Raw genomic sequence first — 15,772 nt, forward strand, 5'->3', positions numbered from 1 at the left:
AAGAAATGGCCTACATCAATGGCAATTTCTTGGAACCGTCTGAACTGCTTCTTAGAGAACGGGTGATCTCCTTTGTGACTATAGCAAAAGAGATCGCAAGGCACCTAGATCCCTGCATCTAGGGGTATAGTCAGGGTATATTTAATGATACGATCCTCCATGAATGCTGAAATCTCTCGCAAATGCGTCCATGTAGAGGGAAAATCTTGTGTTGATAGCCATTTTTGGCTCTCTGTAATTTCCATAGTGAGTTACCTCACCCTATCAAATCACTTAAACAATGTGGTTACCCTCACCTTTTCACTGTATATAGGTGTGTGTGAGTTAGAGGACTTTTCCCATATCTTTTTAATAAACCCTCAATTAGCTAGTCATTGGGCTAGTTGAGCCAAAAAAAAAATATAAGTATATTATGGCCCATTTGCGTGTACATATTTCATTGTATATAGGGCCTAAATAAAAGGATTTTTCATAATTATTTGGTATTTATTTAAATATTTCTACCTAGGGTGTGTTATTTATGCTATTTAGATTGACTCACCATTACCATATTTTTTCTTACCATTTTGCATACTCTTTATTCCATATAAAAATAATCTCATGCAAGCTTCTTTTAGTTTTTGTGTAACTCCATCCCAACAAAAATCCAAAAAAACTAGTTCTATTTATATGTATATTTTTTCACTATTGTGATTTTTTCCTTTCTACATCTATTATCTATTACTCTCATAAATTAGACCACCACAAATATTCATCTTTTTATGGTAGACTTATAATGAGAGAGATTTATTTTGAACCCTTTATATTTTTTCCACCTATGTTATTTATATTTGATATGTACATATTCTTTTAGACCCCTCAATATTTGATTTTTTTAGTTTTACTATTCACTTATATCATGATCTCAATAATATCTTCAATTATAGACCTACCAAATAAGGTCAAGGGTATGCGGCATGCATGCATGCACTATGGAGGGCTCACTCTTGGAGGCATTCAAAAGAATCCTCCAAAGAAGGTCCCCACAAGGACTTTGTGCACTGGAAAAAGACAGTCGGTTTTGCTGAATTTTTAAAGATCACTTGCTCTTCGAATTTGAAAAGGTGATGCAAGCAAAAGTTGTAGCTTGTTGACTAACCTTTTACTTTAAATTGTTTCATATTTTTTTGAGCTACGAGCTGTGAGCTATGATTTTGTTGGTGGACCCCAGTTTGTCCATGCTATGCAGCCACACTCCCTCTTCCACTTTATCATTTTTCTCTTTCACACACACTTCTCCACTCATCATCCTCACCTCTCTCACCACTCTTCTCTGCACCCTACTCACCTTCTTCTCAACCTTGAAGAATAAGAGAAACCATGGTGAACTCATGTCTCCTACACACACTTCCATTCCAAAATTGACCACCTAGTCTCATTTTTCCTCATCCATATTACCCATATCTATGAAAAAAACCACAAAATTCAGCCTCTTCTCTTGAAAGACAGCATCATGGTGATTGATTACTCATGTTCACTTACCTTGGCTCCCAAGGAAGGTCAAGAGTGCAGAAAAAACGTATCGTCAAAGCTAGTGGACCGTCAACAAGCGTCAAAATTGATCCTACTCAAGACACTTGGAGCATCAACATTGTAAGAAATCCATATTTTCTTACCTATTAAGAGTTTTTTCTTCCTTATTTGTATCCTACTTGGATACTCCCATTGTAAATATTCAATTCCATTTGTAAATCAATAAAACTACTAACTCTACTAATTTACTAACACTAACCTACTATGAAAAGTCCTATCACCTCCACTTCTCTCCTCTCTCTCTTCTTCATCTATCCCCACCAACTTCTTGATAATTCCAATGCAAAAGAAATTAGATAAGTGTTGAAAATCTAACCCAACCATGGTCAGAGGAGTAATCCTAGCCCTCAAAATTGCTATAAAAGGAGGGTGTAGCTAGCACAAAAGGGGGGAGCCATAAGCAAGAGCACTATGCTATAGCTTGAGAAGCCAAGATCAACCTCTCTAGAAGGAGCTCTTGAGTGGAAGCTCATTGTCTTATGCATGTGCATGTGTTGTAATAGGGGTGATTAGCAAGGGAACTCTATGCCATTGTAAGAGAGAGAGTGATCATTCAATTGAGAGTAAGAGATCTATCATTTCTCCTACTAGTATAAGCCCAACATTTGCTAAATCAAGCAGGGTGGATTTAGAATAAGCTTGGATACTTTGTCTCTCTTCCAACGTGAAGAAATGGACAACAATGATGTGTAAGTGTCTTGGTGTTTTTTTTTTTTAAAGTTCTTGATAGCTTGTCTCTGGGTGTTGTCATCAATTTAGCCATAAACCCCACATACTGTAAGAGGGCGACGGGGTGGAGAGGACTCCCCTAGCCTTAAGACAGTGACTGGGGTGGTTTTTCTTGTGATGTGTTGTGGTGTAATTTACGCAAGCTATGTTGAACAAATAGTAATCTCACTTTGATTGGTCATGACAGATTTGTAAGAAGGTATTAATGCAACAAGCACCCCCTCCCCTTTCTCTCTCTTTCTTACATATATAATTGTGTTTTCTCGATCATTGCCGATACATTTCAAAGAAGCTCGAGCACTATCTCTCTCTCTCTCTCTCTCTCTCTCTCTCTCTCTCTCTCTCTCTCTCTCTCTCTCTCTCTCTCTCTCTCTCTCTCTCTACGCGTTCTAGTTCGCATCCAAAACTAGGTGGTGCCCCAAATTTGTGTAGGGTTAGGTTGTGGGTTTGTGTGTGTGTTTGTTTTTTTTTCCAACCCCAACCCAATTGAGCAGCACGGGAGCCTAGAAGAGTGCTTAGAGGCCACTCTTCTTGTTGCCCGCCCCAGACCGCCTCAAATTGGTGCCCCCACGGAGGACCAACTTGTGTATGTTTTTGTGTAGGATCAATCTTTAGAATAGTCAAGTAGTTTTCATGAATCACGAGAATTTGTATGATCCTTTCACTCCGATTACAAGGCAAAAGGTACACATAATTTTTAGTACTAAGTTGCAATTTCAATGTGTAATTCGTAGAATTTTAGGTTCTCTTAGGTTAGCCGAAATAAATGCTTCGGTAAATCCTTTTATTTTGCCTCTCATTAGGTACGATCTTAGTTTCGATGTATATATATTTGTTCTATTTTAGGCATTAGGTTATGTATAGAGCATGGATAATGGCCCATAAAGTTTCCCTTTTTACTTCACACCACATATTAGGATAAATATTGCACTCAGTAGAAAGATACATTTTCCGCAGCATATGGTGTTTGGGGCTGAAAAAACAGGGGAAATTCTTGCATCTCCACAACCTGTCATCCTACCTCTCATCAACTACCACACTTCTTTTGATATACATGTGTTCATTTTATTTTAAAATGAAGTGCAGCCAAGCAAAATAGTGTGTATGTTGGTTTTTTCTTTGTCCAAGTTTGTTACAAAAACAAAAAACGATCATTTGTTCTAACAAGGAGTGTGTGTGCAGTGAAAGTTCAATCCTTAGAGATCTAGCTCTATTAACGATTGAGTTGCAGGAGCAGGTAGTAAAGTGTCTCCCTCATAACAAGAGGGTGGTGAAGCTAAGACGAAAGGTCCTGCATGTGGATTCCATTTTCCTTTTGCTGTTGGGCACTAAGGAAGACCGCACATTCATCCAAATAGTGTGTGCCCTAAGATTGGTAAATAGAGTGAAATTTGGTGTTTGGCGAGTGCATTTCACCATTGAGGAAGACTCTTCAGGAAACTTGCGGCTAGAGTTCATGCTTCATAGACTCACATTTGGTGAATTTTTCCCTCATTTGCATCTTATTAATAGTCTTCCTTTCACTTTCAACAAAGGAGATAGGGAGCTATTTAGGGATTGTCTTAATAAAGAGAGCATAGAGAAGATTGCAAATTTGTATAAATTCTCATCCTTCTCTACTTTCTATGACACTTTGTTCATAGAGACATTGTAAATCTCTTGATTCTTATGAATGATTTAACCATAATCCTAAGGAGTTTTGGTCCAGGAGTCTTGTAGCACAAGTGGAGTCTTTAAATCTTGCAAGCTTGATTGGACTTGATGAGGATGTTCTTTATGAAATTGTGAGAAGATTGCCGCATTCCGACTATGTGGAACTCGAAGGAAAGGAGCTCCTAGTCAACTGCTACTTTCTCACAGCCTTCGACGAGCATGAAGATCTAGTTTTCATACAAACCGCTTGTGCATTGGGAATTGTAGAGCAAGTGCAATTCATTACTTGGGACGTGGTTGCTCTTCTAGATCCAGAAAATGAAGTTCTAGAGATTTATGTTTATCGCCTTAGCTTTGAAGAATTCCAACCCTTCTTAGAGCTCATAAATAGTCTACCTTTTTGTTTTGATTAAACAAATCGAGACCTCATTGAAGCTTGGATAGCTGAAGAAGAAAACCTAGAGTGGTATTTTCTTACTTCTTCATATGCAGGCGAGTGGTTCTAAGTTTCTATTGTATCCCTTGTTGCAACTCGTGTTGTAATCTTTCATAATAATGGAAAGCCAACGCCAAATGTCCGGATATCCCCTTTTCTTTGGAGAGCCTGGAGAGGATGCAGAATTATTTCTAGCAAACTTCAAGTTGTCTTGCCGTATCAAGAGGATAGTAACTGATCAAGAGCGCGTAGAGTGGTCCTTAGGAAAGATGCTAGCACTTGGTTTGACTCTTTTCCTGAGGAAGTTAAGTGGAATCACACAAAAGTTTTGAATCATTTCAAGAGATACTTCTTTGATCCCCAAAACACTCAAAAACTATGGCAAGACATTGTTTCTCATAAGCAAAAATATTTAGATGACTACTACTTGTACAAGCAAGAGTTTCTACGTCTTTGGGCTCTATGGATACGAAATGTTGCTAACCCTGGTGATGGTGCAAAATTTCTAAAGAAGGAGAGATTCATAGCTGGACTCTTTCCTGATCTTAAGGTAAAGGTGGAGGCGGATGCACCTGCCACCTATGATGCAACTGAAATTAGAGCTTCCAAGAAGTATAGGAAACTCAAGTGCCTAAGGGGAGAGGTTCCAATAGAAGGTCTTAGACCCAAAGGTAAGTCACAAGCATCGACATCTAGGGAGCTTCCTGAGGTAACAGCTGAAGTAATCGAGAAGTTGAATGAATCTTTATGTAGCCTATCAATTCACCTTGCACAAGCTGTAGGTCCAAAGGGACAAGCAAAGAAATCTGCAGAGCGAGATCCACGACCTAGGAGAGTCTTGCAATGTTGGAATTGCGGAGAGTCTGGACATGGGATGTATAATTGTCCTTGGCCCCGTGGGGAGCCAGGGAGACCTAACTTGAATTACCCAGTGATGAATGCAGGTAAACGTACTGGTCAACAACCAAGGCTTCCACAAAGACCAAATGGACCAAGACCACCTCCACAAGGGGTGGAAAGAGTTCCACCTTTGCTAAATCCAAATGTGCATGTGGTAGAGGTGACAAACTCAAATGTGGTTGATATGGAAGAAAATGGCATTAAGCGTGGCCGAGGAACAGGTAAAGAGAAAGAAGGTGTCACATCACAGAGTGACCATGGACGAGGCAAGAAGGCAAAGGAGACCAAGGAAGCTAAGAGTACTTGACGTCGTATCAATCTCCAAGACTTCTCTCTTGGACATGGTATGGCTCCATACAACCTGTTGGAAGACATGCAAGGTAAGGGTCTTGATATCTCATGGCCTCAGTTTCTTGCATTATGCCCACAGGTTACGAGGGATTTAACAAAGGCAGTTAGTACTAGGAGAAAGGTAAAAGAGAGTGTTCCTGTTGTAAAAATTGCACATGTTGAAATGAAAAAGGATATTACACATGTGCTAGATTGTTACATCAAAGGAAGATTGGTTAGGAAAGGTCTAGTGGATGAGGGTGCACAAATTTGCATCATGACAGAGGGGCTCATGCAAAGACTAGGCATGCACATCCATGAGACACCTGAAATTTAAGTCAAGATGGCAAACAATAGCAAGGCTAGGTGCGTAGGCATTTGTAAAAATGTTTTTGTGGAGGCCTTTGGCATTAAGAAGGCAATGGATTTTTATGTCATGTCTACCAAAGGAAATGGTTACCCATTTATCCTAGGAAGACCATGGCTAATGAAAATGCGAGCTTTGCAGGATTGGGAGAGTGGAAAGCTAATTTGTAGGAATGACAATCATAAGAAGTTTGTCTTTGATATGAAGGAGCAACGCCAAGAGGAGCTCCATGAAGAATCATCTCAAAGTGATACGGAAGAAGATTGGACTGGTAACACTTCAGAAGAAGAAAGTAGTGGCAGCATTACTGAAGAGGAGTCTTCCATCGAAGTCATGGGGGTAAGGTTTAAGCCAAACAACCAGGAGACCTCTTCTCAAGGTTTGTAAGAGGTAGGTACTCAAGAGAACCAAAATGTGCAAGATGAAGGAATGTTACAATGTATGTTGTCTACAACACTTACAAAGGACGAAAGAGACGAGTTCAAATGTGTGCTAAGGAAATTTCTGAGGCTTTTTGCTAAATACTACACCGATGTGCGTGGAGTAGATGTTGTTCAACACAAAATTGAGTTGAAGCCAGAGGCCACACCTAAGGCTCAGAAGCTACGAAGGCTAGGAGTCATCAAGCAGCAGGTTTCATTTATCCAGTGGAGAATTTAGAGTGCGTCTCTCCCATTGTTGTCACTCCTAAGAAAAACGGCAAGTGGAGGGTGTGTGTGGTTTACCGTTCACTTAAGTGGAGGGTGTGTGTGGATTACCGTCCACTTAATGAGGCAAAAAAAAAGAGATCACTTTCCCCTCCCATTTCAGGATGAGATACTAAATGAGGTAGCTGGTCATGAGAAGTACACTGTGTGTTATTGCTACTTGGGTTACTTTCAAATAGGTATCGCATTTGAAGATCAATTGAAAACAACCTTCATCACTCCTTGGGGTTGTTATGCTTTTAGAGTCATGCCATTTGGCCTGACAAATGCTACTGCAACTTTCCAACGCTTCATGAACATGGTGTTTCAAGCATTATTTGGAAAGTCCATTAGGGTTTTTATTGATGATTTTTGCATTTATAGCTCAAAATCATTGCATCTACAAAGGGTAGAAAAAGGTTTAAAGAAGCTCTATGACATGGGAGGTCAACTCAACCCCGACAAGTGCCACATAGCTGAGGATGAAGTGATCTTGCTTGGTCACAAGGTTTACTATAAAGGCATTGAGGTGGATCCTTCAAAGGAAAAGGCTCTTATTGAGCTCCCATCACCCAAGAATCTCAAAGAGGTCATCTCATTCATTCAAAAGGTGAAGTATATGTCATGCTTTATTCACTTAGCTTCGGAGTTGCTTCATCCTTTGCAAAAGTTGACACAACAAGTAGAATTTGCATGGTCTGATGAGCTTGAAGAGTACTTTTGTAACATTAAAGTCATTTTCTCAGAGCTACCAACACTCATGCCTCCTTGTTGGGAGTACACATTCTTTGTTAGCTCTAGTGTTGGGAAGGAAACAATTGGTGCAGTTTTATTACAACAAGATCCCCACAGTACCAGGATGCGACCCATCTACTTTGCTAGTAGGGTCAGGAATGCTTTGGAGAGAGGCTACACAGAGGCAAAACTCATGATGCTTTCTCTCATGTTTGCGGTGAGAAAGTTTAGATCCTACTTGCTACCAAAACCTTTTATAATTCTCACTGCAAAAAATTAGTTTCCTTGGGTGTCATCTCAAATGAATCTTAGCACTAGGATCTCAAAGTCGATTATGGAATTGCAAGAGTTCCAATAATCTTTCAAGGTAGAAGATAGTGTGCATGCACAATTGGCAGGGATCCTTACTTATAGGGTACATGAGAAGGAGATTAAGGTGCCTGAGATAAAGACCCTACCATTGCCACCATCGAAAAATATTCCTAATGCTTTTACCTTGTTCTTTGATGGAGCTTTTCGACGAGCCACAGGAAAAGAAGGGGGAGGACTAGTGTTGCTCAACCCAAGTGGGGAGGTGGTCATGAAAGAGAAGGTCAATCTACCAGGTTCAACTAGTAACAATGAAGCAGAATACAACACACTACTTCATGGTTTGAAGATGTGCATTGGCCAAGGGATACAGCGTCTCATGGTAAAGGGAGATGCACTTCTCATTGTTAAACAAATTTTAGGCATTTGGGCATGCAAGAATGAAAGCTTACGGACAAAAGTTTATGCCATTCGTAGATTGTTTAATCAATTTGAAGAAGTGGAACTATATCATATTCCTAGGAAACAGAATGAGGATGCTGATTTACTTGCACAGCAAGTAGTTACATGTGTTGAGAAAGAAGCGCAGGTCATCATGGTGGCAGCAACTGTCAAGCAACCAAGATACCAGGGATTGGAGTCATTGACTCCCATTATTAGCTACATTTTGGACGGTGAGTTTCCAAAAGACTTCACGAAGGCTCAGAAGAGGAGACTCATGAAGAAGGCAAGCGCGTATCTCTTCCTAGAAGGATCCCTCTATCAAAGAGGGAAGGATCAAGTGTGCAGAAGAGTACCAAATATCAAGGAAATTCTAGCCATTCTAAAAGGTTTGCATGAAGAGGCATGTGGTGGTCATTTTGGCCAAGAGTTAACTGTGAAGAAGATTTTGCTTGCGGGGTATGTTTGGCCAAGTTTGCATGTGGATGTTCAACATTGGTGTAAAAGCTGTCACAATTGTCAGATAAATGGAAATAGAAGGTTGGTGCATGGCCCGAGGCAAATATTGCAAGAAGCCTGCCCCATGTAAATAGGTGCATAATTGATCCCAACATTTCTCAGCAAAAGAGACCATCATATTGTTCACTCGTGATGCAAAGGACGTACTCTCCTTCAGCTTGCAAAGAACCTCATGCATGTACCAAAAGACCCGTCCAAATATGAATGCATATTTATCAACCAAGTGTACTAGATTCATGAAAGGCTCTATAACAATGACAAAAAAATTCATGTTTCTCCAGAATACTCAAGACTCACAAGCTGAACGCACTTGGTGGCTATTGGCTCATAGTAGGGATACCTGCCAATCCAAATACGCCATCTTCTATTTGGAGGAATCCCAATCCTCGAGCGAGTATTTTCGAGCGGACAAGAAACCGAGCGAGCATAAGCAATGAAAAAGATTAGATCAAGATCTCAATAGTTACTCTATTGAGTATAGTGTAGCAAAGTAGCCATGTTGAATCTCAAATAGTGTCAAACAAAAGAGCCATACTCCTCCTTTAATGTGTTCACACGCACATTGATACACAGTCATATCTTGCTTCTGTACCATCTTGCTGAGCACATTCCAAAACTCTATTTGTGCAAACTTATTCTCCATGGTAAGTTCACATGTTGCAATTGTCATAAGTTCGTGCACAAAAAGATCAAAAGATGGTAACTCAAATGCCACATGTCCATCATAATGTGTAGGTAGCTCTTGAACTTGAATGATATCCTTTGATTTCTTGAGTGCCATGTGTACCTTGTGAAGGCATTGCATGTAGTATACCAACTACTCTGGAGGGACCATCGGACTATTACTAGTGTGTCCTTCATTCCAATGCCTTGTGTCCTTTCAATAACAATGCAAACCTTCTAGAATTGACATTGGCCATGATTGAAAAGGAGGATTTGTTCACCACTAGCAAGTTCAGTAGCCTTTATCTTCACCTTCTCTCCCATTAGAGTTAACTAGTATGGCCGGCTGCCTCCGGCGGCCTCTCTCTCTCTCTCTCTCTCTCTCTCTCTCTCTCTCTCTCTCTCTCTCTCTCTCTCTCGTGCAATGCTCAATGTCGTCATGTCCAAGCGGCCGCAAAATTGCACTATGGAGCCGTGCATGTGCATCACAAATGGAGATGATATGACGGGGTTGTCAATGCCAGCCTGAAGCTGATGGTCATTCGTACATGCGCGTCTCATGATGAAAGCATTGGGCACAAACACTTGCGCACACATACACGAAGAGGTAGCACACAGGTTGGAACTCTCTCTCTCTCTCTCTCTCTCTCTCTCATATTGGAGAGAGAAAGCTGTGGAACTATAGCAAGCCGACTGAAATGGCTATGGAAGCTTTGCAAGGCGATCTACAATAAGAGGAGCACGCATGAGCAGTTTTGCAAGAATTTAAAGCAAGCAACGTCCCGACCACACTTTCAAAAAAGGCCTTCGTGACTTCACCCGACCGCATTACAATAAGAACGTTGTCTAGAGGAATGTGAGAAGTATCATTGTTTCTATGCATACTTCTAGCTAAATATTTGAATCCTTTAGGAATGGTTTTGTGTGGTTATTCATGGAATATGTTTCAAAGAATTACTTGAAAGCTGCATAGGGAACTTACTTGTCACGATCTTCTCCCCGGGGAAGGTGAGGTGACTTAGAAGACTCATCGGAAGATGGATTATGGAGAAGGTTCCAATTCAAATTGTCAAAGCTACTGAGCTTTGGCCAACAATGTTGTCATGCACAAAAGGAGAAAGAAAAATGTAGACAAAGCGTGTGGACTCCGGGCCAAATCCATCATCTACTTTCACGACCTGCTAACTAAATTTTTTTGCACAACAAAAAAATGCATTCCACCATGACATCTTCCAGTTTTTCTTGAAATGAGGCACTACACGAATAAGCGACTTCATATTTTGAAAGTCACACATTTGTCTATCAGGTGCCCCAAAATTTGGTCCTACCATAAACATTTTTTTGAGCTAACTTACATAGGGATTCAACCAAATAAATTGTTTCCATCATCCATGCAGCAGGGGTGGCAACGGCGTTGGCTGCATGGTTTCAACAGTGACGGTGGGAATTGAAGTTCACGTCAGTTGGTGGCTTCTGTCTATAGGGTTGTCACCGCATCATCATCATCTTCTGAGGCGGCAGGGAAGACAGCATGGTCGATTGCTGAGCAAAGGCTTCTAATGGAGCAATACATGCTTCCATGATGGTGGTGTTAACTTCAACTGCAACCGATTTGATCGGGTTGGCTGTAGGGATGCCGGGAGTCCCATCTGCAGTTGCGGCATGGGATGGTCAGGAGCAGGCAGAGTCTTGCCATGGTTGGAATCGCGTGCAACAGGCTGTGCTTGAGCGGATGGGCACACCATGTTGCAACACACCTAATTACATGGCGCTCATGAGTCTCTTTCTGATCACTAGCTGGGGTAGCAGTCGCTCCTTCTCACTGGCTGATACAACGATGGGGCCAGGATGCATGTGGACTTTGGGCTTGAAGACGTGGAGGGAAACAATGGAGACGTTGTGATGGCGGGTGTTGCAAGGCATACTGCATGTGCTGCAGGCCACCTTCCATGGCCACAAGCTTGCGCGGTGATAAAATTCAGCAGCAGCTACTCTCTATTCTGTTGGGCGTCCACAAGCACAATGACTCTCTCTCTCTCTCTCTTTCTCTCTCTCTCTCTCTCTCTCTCTCTCTCTCTCTCTCTCTCTCTCTCTCTCTCTCTCTCTCTCTCTCTCTCTCTCTCTCTCTCTCTGTTTTTTAAAAAACACTCTCTGAAAGAGCGCGCGCTCTTTCAGAGAGGATTTTTTAAAAAATTGAGAGACCAAACCCCCATATTTTCTCCGATCCTCTCTACTATAAAACTCTCTCTCTCTCTCTCTCTTTGTTATTTATCCTGAGTAGGACCGAGTCGCGGAGCCAGAGTTGGCCGAGCAGGGGCTGCCTACAGAGGTTGCCTAGACGGGGCGGGTCTGCAGAACTGAGAGGGCCAATCCTCGCATGGAAAGGTGAAAAGGGACGCCTGAAGGAGGCCGCTAGAGGTGGCGGGTTGCAGAGGAAGGAGAGAGATAGAGAGAGAGAGAGAGAGAGAGAGAGAGAGAGAGAGAGAGAGAGCATATTGTTTTTTCTGCTTGACATTGGCGTGATGTGAGGGACTGTGAACGTGTTTTAAAGGTGCCCCCGCCCTTCGTTCCCGCATGAACTTGGGACCGCTCTCCCTTTGCACGTCATTGTAGGGTCATATATGATGGCACAAAATGATTCATGGATCCAAGAGTTTGAAGATGCAGTCTGGCTTGCAGAGGATATAGCAGCCTACATTGCAGAGCGCAACTCCGTAGCCCAAGTTGGCAGTGGGTCCCGTGCTGCTAACAATTCCCGCCTTGTTTTTGCCACAAGCTAGTAATACATTGCTCTCTCTTTGACCTCCTATGCTCACTCAGTCATCTCTTAGTGATATTGCATGTTTGTTTTTTTGAAACTTTGTGTTGTGGTTGTCTGTGAATCCAAAATTGCCTCAGTTACTAATGGATCCCTTAAAGTTGTCCATGTGCTCAATGGCACTCTGATCGTATATGATTGCTTGTTGTGTCTTGACTGCAGACGAAATATCACCATGCTTGGTACCCACCTTGATAGCCTTCAGTCCCTCTTGAGCAATCCTTCCCTCACCAAATCTTTGAATGAAAAGGACTTAAGCAAAGAACAAGACACATTTCTGAGTCTTCATTCTAGGATGAATCAGATGTCAAACAGCCTAAATTCCTCCCAAGATTCTAACAGGATTAATCTATTGGGTCAGGATGGGAGAGGGGAACCTAAAGAGAACAATAGATCAACAAGCTTAGATAACTATGGAATTGCTCGGCTTCAATGACAGTCTGACAGATCATGTGGGAGCAAGATGATGACCTTTTGAATCATGAAGAGACAGTGACAAGCAAAAAAAACATTGCCTTGATTGTAAATGAAACGTTGGATTTGCACACAGACAGAACAAATACACAACTGAACGCTATGCAGAGGAGGCTAGGCGTACTGGGGCAGAAGACAAGCAGTGGGTGTTCAGTGATGTCCCTCATCTTGATGGTTCTTCTGATTGTGATACTAGCCCTTGTCATAATTGCGTTGATCCGATATTTGTGAGGTATGCTAGCCCTCTTCATAATTGTGCTGATTGGGTACTGTGTGAGGTGTCTTTGTGCGAGCAAAGGATTGATGGTGAGGTTTTAGTATGTGGCCCTTTGGCATTCACAAGCTGTTTTTGCTGACTTCTAAAGTGACTGCCAAAAAAAAGAATGGTTTGACAAATAAGTAATGCATGTAATCATCATGTCTCATGATTATATCAAAGCCGCCTCAACATTGACCATGGTCGGTGATTCAAAAGGAAGCTGTAACATAGCGTGTGTGTATGCTATGGGTAATTTCTTGTTTGGAGGACCACTTTTTATCAAGGTTGAACTACTTTTTTCCTTCTGTGTAAGCAAAGATTGGTATCTGGTTTGTTAATACTGAATACCCAGCAAGACATGAGACGTCTTATTTTGTGATGTTTGTCTTGAATTAGAGTAACGGATTAGTTTTTTCTTTATCGAGAGAGAGAGAGAGAGAGAGAGAGAGAGAGAGAGAGAGTTATTTCATGCACCATGTGGGGTGCCTGGCATTTTCTAAAAATAAGAGGGAGAGGGAGAGTCAACGGGCATTTTTGAAATCGAAAAGGACGTGATATTAAGCTGAGACACATTTTTCCCAAAAACCTACGACGATGCCTTTCTAGAAAATTCTAGGCATATAACTCTATAAATTTTTGTTGTTGTTTTTGTAAATTGATTAAAAAATTCCTATATTGGTCAATTGAGGAAAAACATGATTTTATTGTAACAAACGAAGCCTTTCATAATTAGTTATGGTGTTTGTCAGTGATGTGTCGTGTAAGAAGGGTGTCTTTGTATGAAGATCACATGTGGCCTTGTAGAGTATAGATAGGACAAGACGACATGGAAAAGATGATTGGTGTATAAATGAACTAATGAGGTGCAATAAATTGCTATCAAATTGATGTGTCTAAGATGAGGAAGGATGCACATGCTCTCAAGTATAAAAAATGACAATCAATAACCAAAGTACTAGACATAGGAGCACTACAAATGACCTTACAAAAAGAAACTTACGATGACTTGAACATTAAGTACAGGGTTAGAGCTCTTATTATTCTATCAATCTTACTTTATGCTCAAACATGTGAAGCCAAAGCTAGCCTAAGAGAGAAGATAATATTTTCAAATGTTGTGTTTATTTTCTTAAAAGTAAACTTTGATGTTTTGGAATTTAGGAGGTAGTCTATTCATGGATAACCCTTTTTGTTGTGGTGCATGAATATATAACAAATGATAAATAATCTATTGACGATAAAAGTTACTATATCATGTCCAAACACTTGCTCGGGTTTGTCGTTGCTCGGAAAAAATCGCTCGATGCATGGTAACACTCTTCTATCTGTGATTGTTTCACAAAGGCGTTTTAAAGTGAGCATAAGTAAAAAGCAAGCTCTCTAATGAACTTGAGCTCACTAACAATACTTTTTCAAAGTCCTTGAGAAGCAAATTCAAATGTGGGCAGTACATTGAACCCACGTAAGCTCAGGATGCTTTTTTAGATTGCATGCCCTTGCACTTTGTAGTTAGATGCATTGTCTGCACAATAATTATAATGCAAACAAAGAAAAGGAAACATTATAGGGTGGAGAGGAGTTGATCCATTTGTGCGCGCAGGGTCAATATAATGGAATTGTTGTTGATAGAACGTTTTTCTTTGATTAGGCTTTGTAAATTGTGTGCCAACCACACGTAGAGCTAACATGTCATCTACTAATTTTGTTTTGGAGTAGGAAATATATTAGCTTTGCATGAACCACCTTGCATTTGGTTAAAATTTCCAGACATTACAACAAGAAGCATGACTTGCAGCAAAGATATAAATATAAAGTTACCCACAATTGTGTGGTTTGCAAATATTGTTTTTAGCACAAGAATATACACCGGGAAGAATTGTAGAGGAATGAATTGTATCATGATATTGAAATAAGCTAGAGCTTGTGGGAATTGAAGAGGAGGGCCCTCATGATGATGGATGGACGGTGAGGCCAAGAGGGCTAATATGAGTAACGTCAAAGCCATTAATATTAAGCTTCTAGCTAGAGGAAGAAGAGCTGGTGCTGGTAGAGGGCCACGGTAGCAGTGGAGTTGAGGAAGGTGATAATGCCATAGCCACGAGCGCCGCAAAAGTCGCCGGTGCCACCGACAATGGCGATCTCGTTAGTGCCCGCAATGATAAGGCCTTGGAGGCTGAGGGTACCATTGAGGGAGCCGTCAGCGTAAGAAAGGACCTCCACTTCCACGCCATGGAAGTCGGCGGTGGAGCTGGCCTGGACAGCGTAGCCGCGCATGGAGCCTAGCAGGAGGGAGGAGGGGTCGGCGCTCTCGGTGACGTTGAAGGCAAAGAGTTGCGTTTGGCCGAAGGTACCAGTGGAGCCGGAGGAGTCGATAGGAGTAATGAGGGTGCCTAGGTCAGGCAGCCCGAAGCCCATGTGCACGTAGTATTCCAGCGACACCCTTCAACCTTAGCTACAATATGTTAGCTAGGTGGTTTCAAAGCGAGCAAATCAACCTAACACAAGAGCCAAAAGGGAGGTTTCACGTACGTGTACCTAATTCAATATTAGTACTAGGGAGGTTTCACGTACGTGTACCTAATTTTTTACCCCTATATATGGACCCTCTTTAAAATCTACCTTTTCTATCTTCTAGAAAACCCCCACTATACACTTACGTGAAACCATCTGGTAAACCTTGGTGACTACCTTGGGATAAGAGCACCTCATGCACAAGGCCTTGTCATCATAGACATCTATAGTCCAACAAGACCACCTCTGTCCCTCTTGCTCACAAGATGGAATCCCTTCCTCAAAGGCGCCTCACCCTCTGCTTGCTCACGGACCAGGGTCTGTTCTCAAAAGGGGGAGCTCTCCTTATCCTCCTCAAACTCTAGCTACC

At 41.5% G+C, this 15,772-nt stretch overlaps 1 protein-coding gene across 1 annotated transcript; it reads right to left on the reverse strand.

Annotated features, from left to right (window-relative positions):
- Positions 1-14,913: 14,913 nt before the first annotated feature.
- Positions 14,914-15,321, reverse strand: LOC147465327 (uncharacterized). Its single transcript, XM_086511547.1, has one exon. It carries the CDS (start codon positions 15,304-15,306, stop codon positions 14,914-14,916), a length of 393 nt encoding a protein of 130 aa, XP_086367673.1. The 5' UTR covers positions 15,307-15,321.
- Positions 15,322-15,772: the final 451 nt, after the last annotated feature.

This window comes from Adiantum capillus-veneris, chromosome 1, assembly GCF_014529385.1.
Source record: "Adiantum capillus-veneris isolate H3 chromosome 1, ASM1452938v2, whole genome shotgun sequence".
Taxonomy (NCBI): Eukaryota; Viridiplantae; Streptophyta; class Polypodiopsida; order Polypodiales; family Pteridaceae; genus Adiantum; species Adiantum capillus-veneris.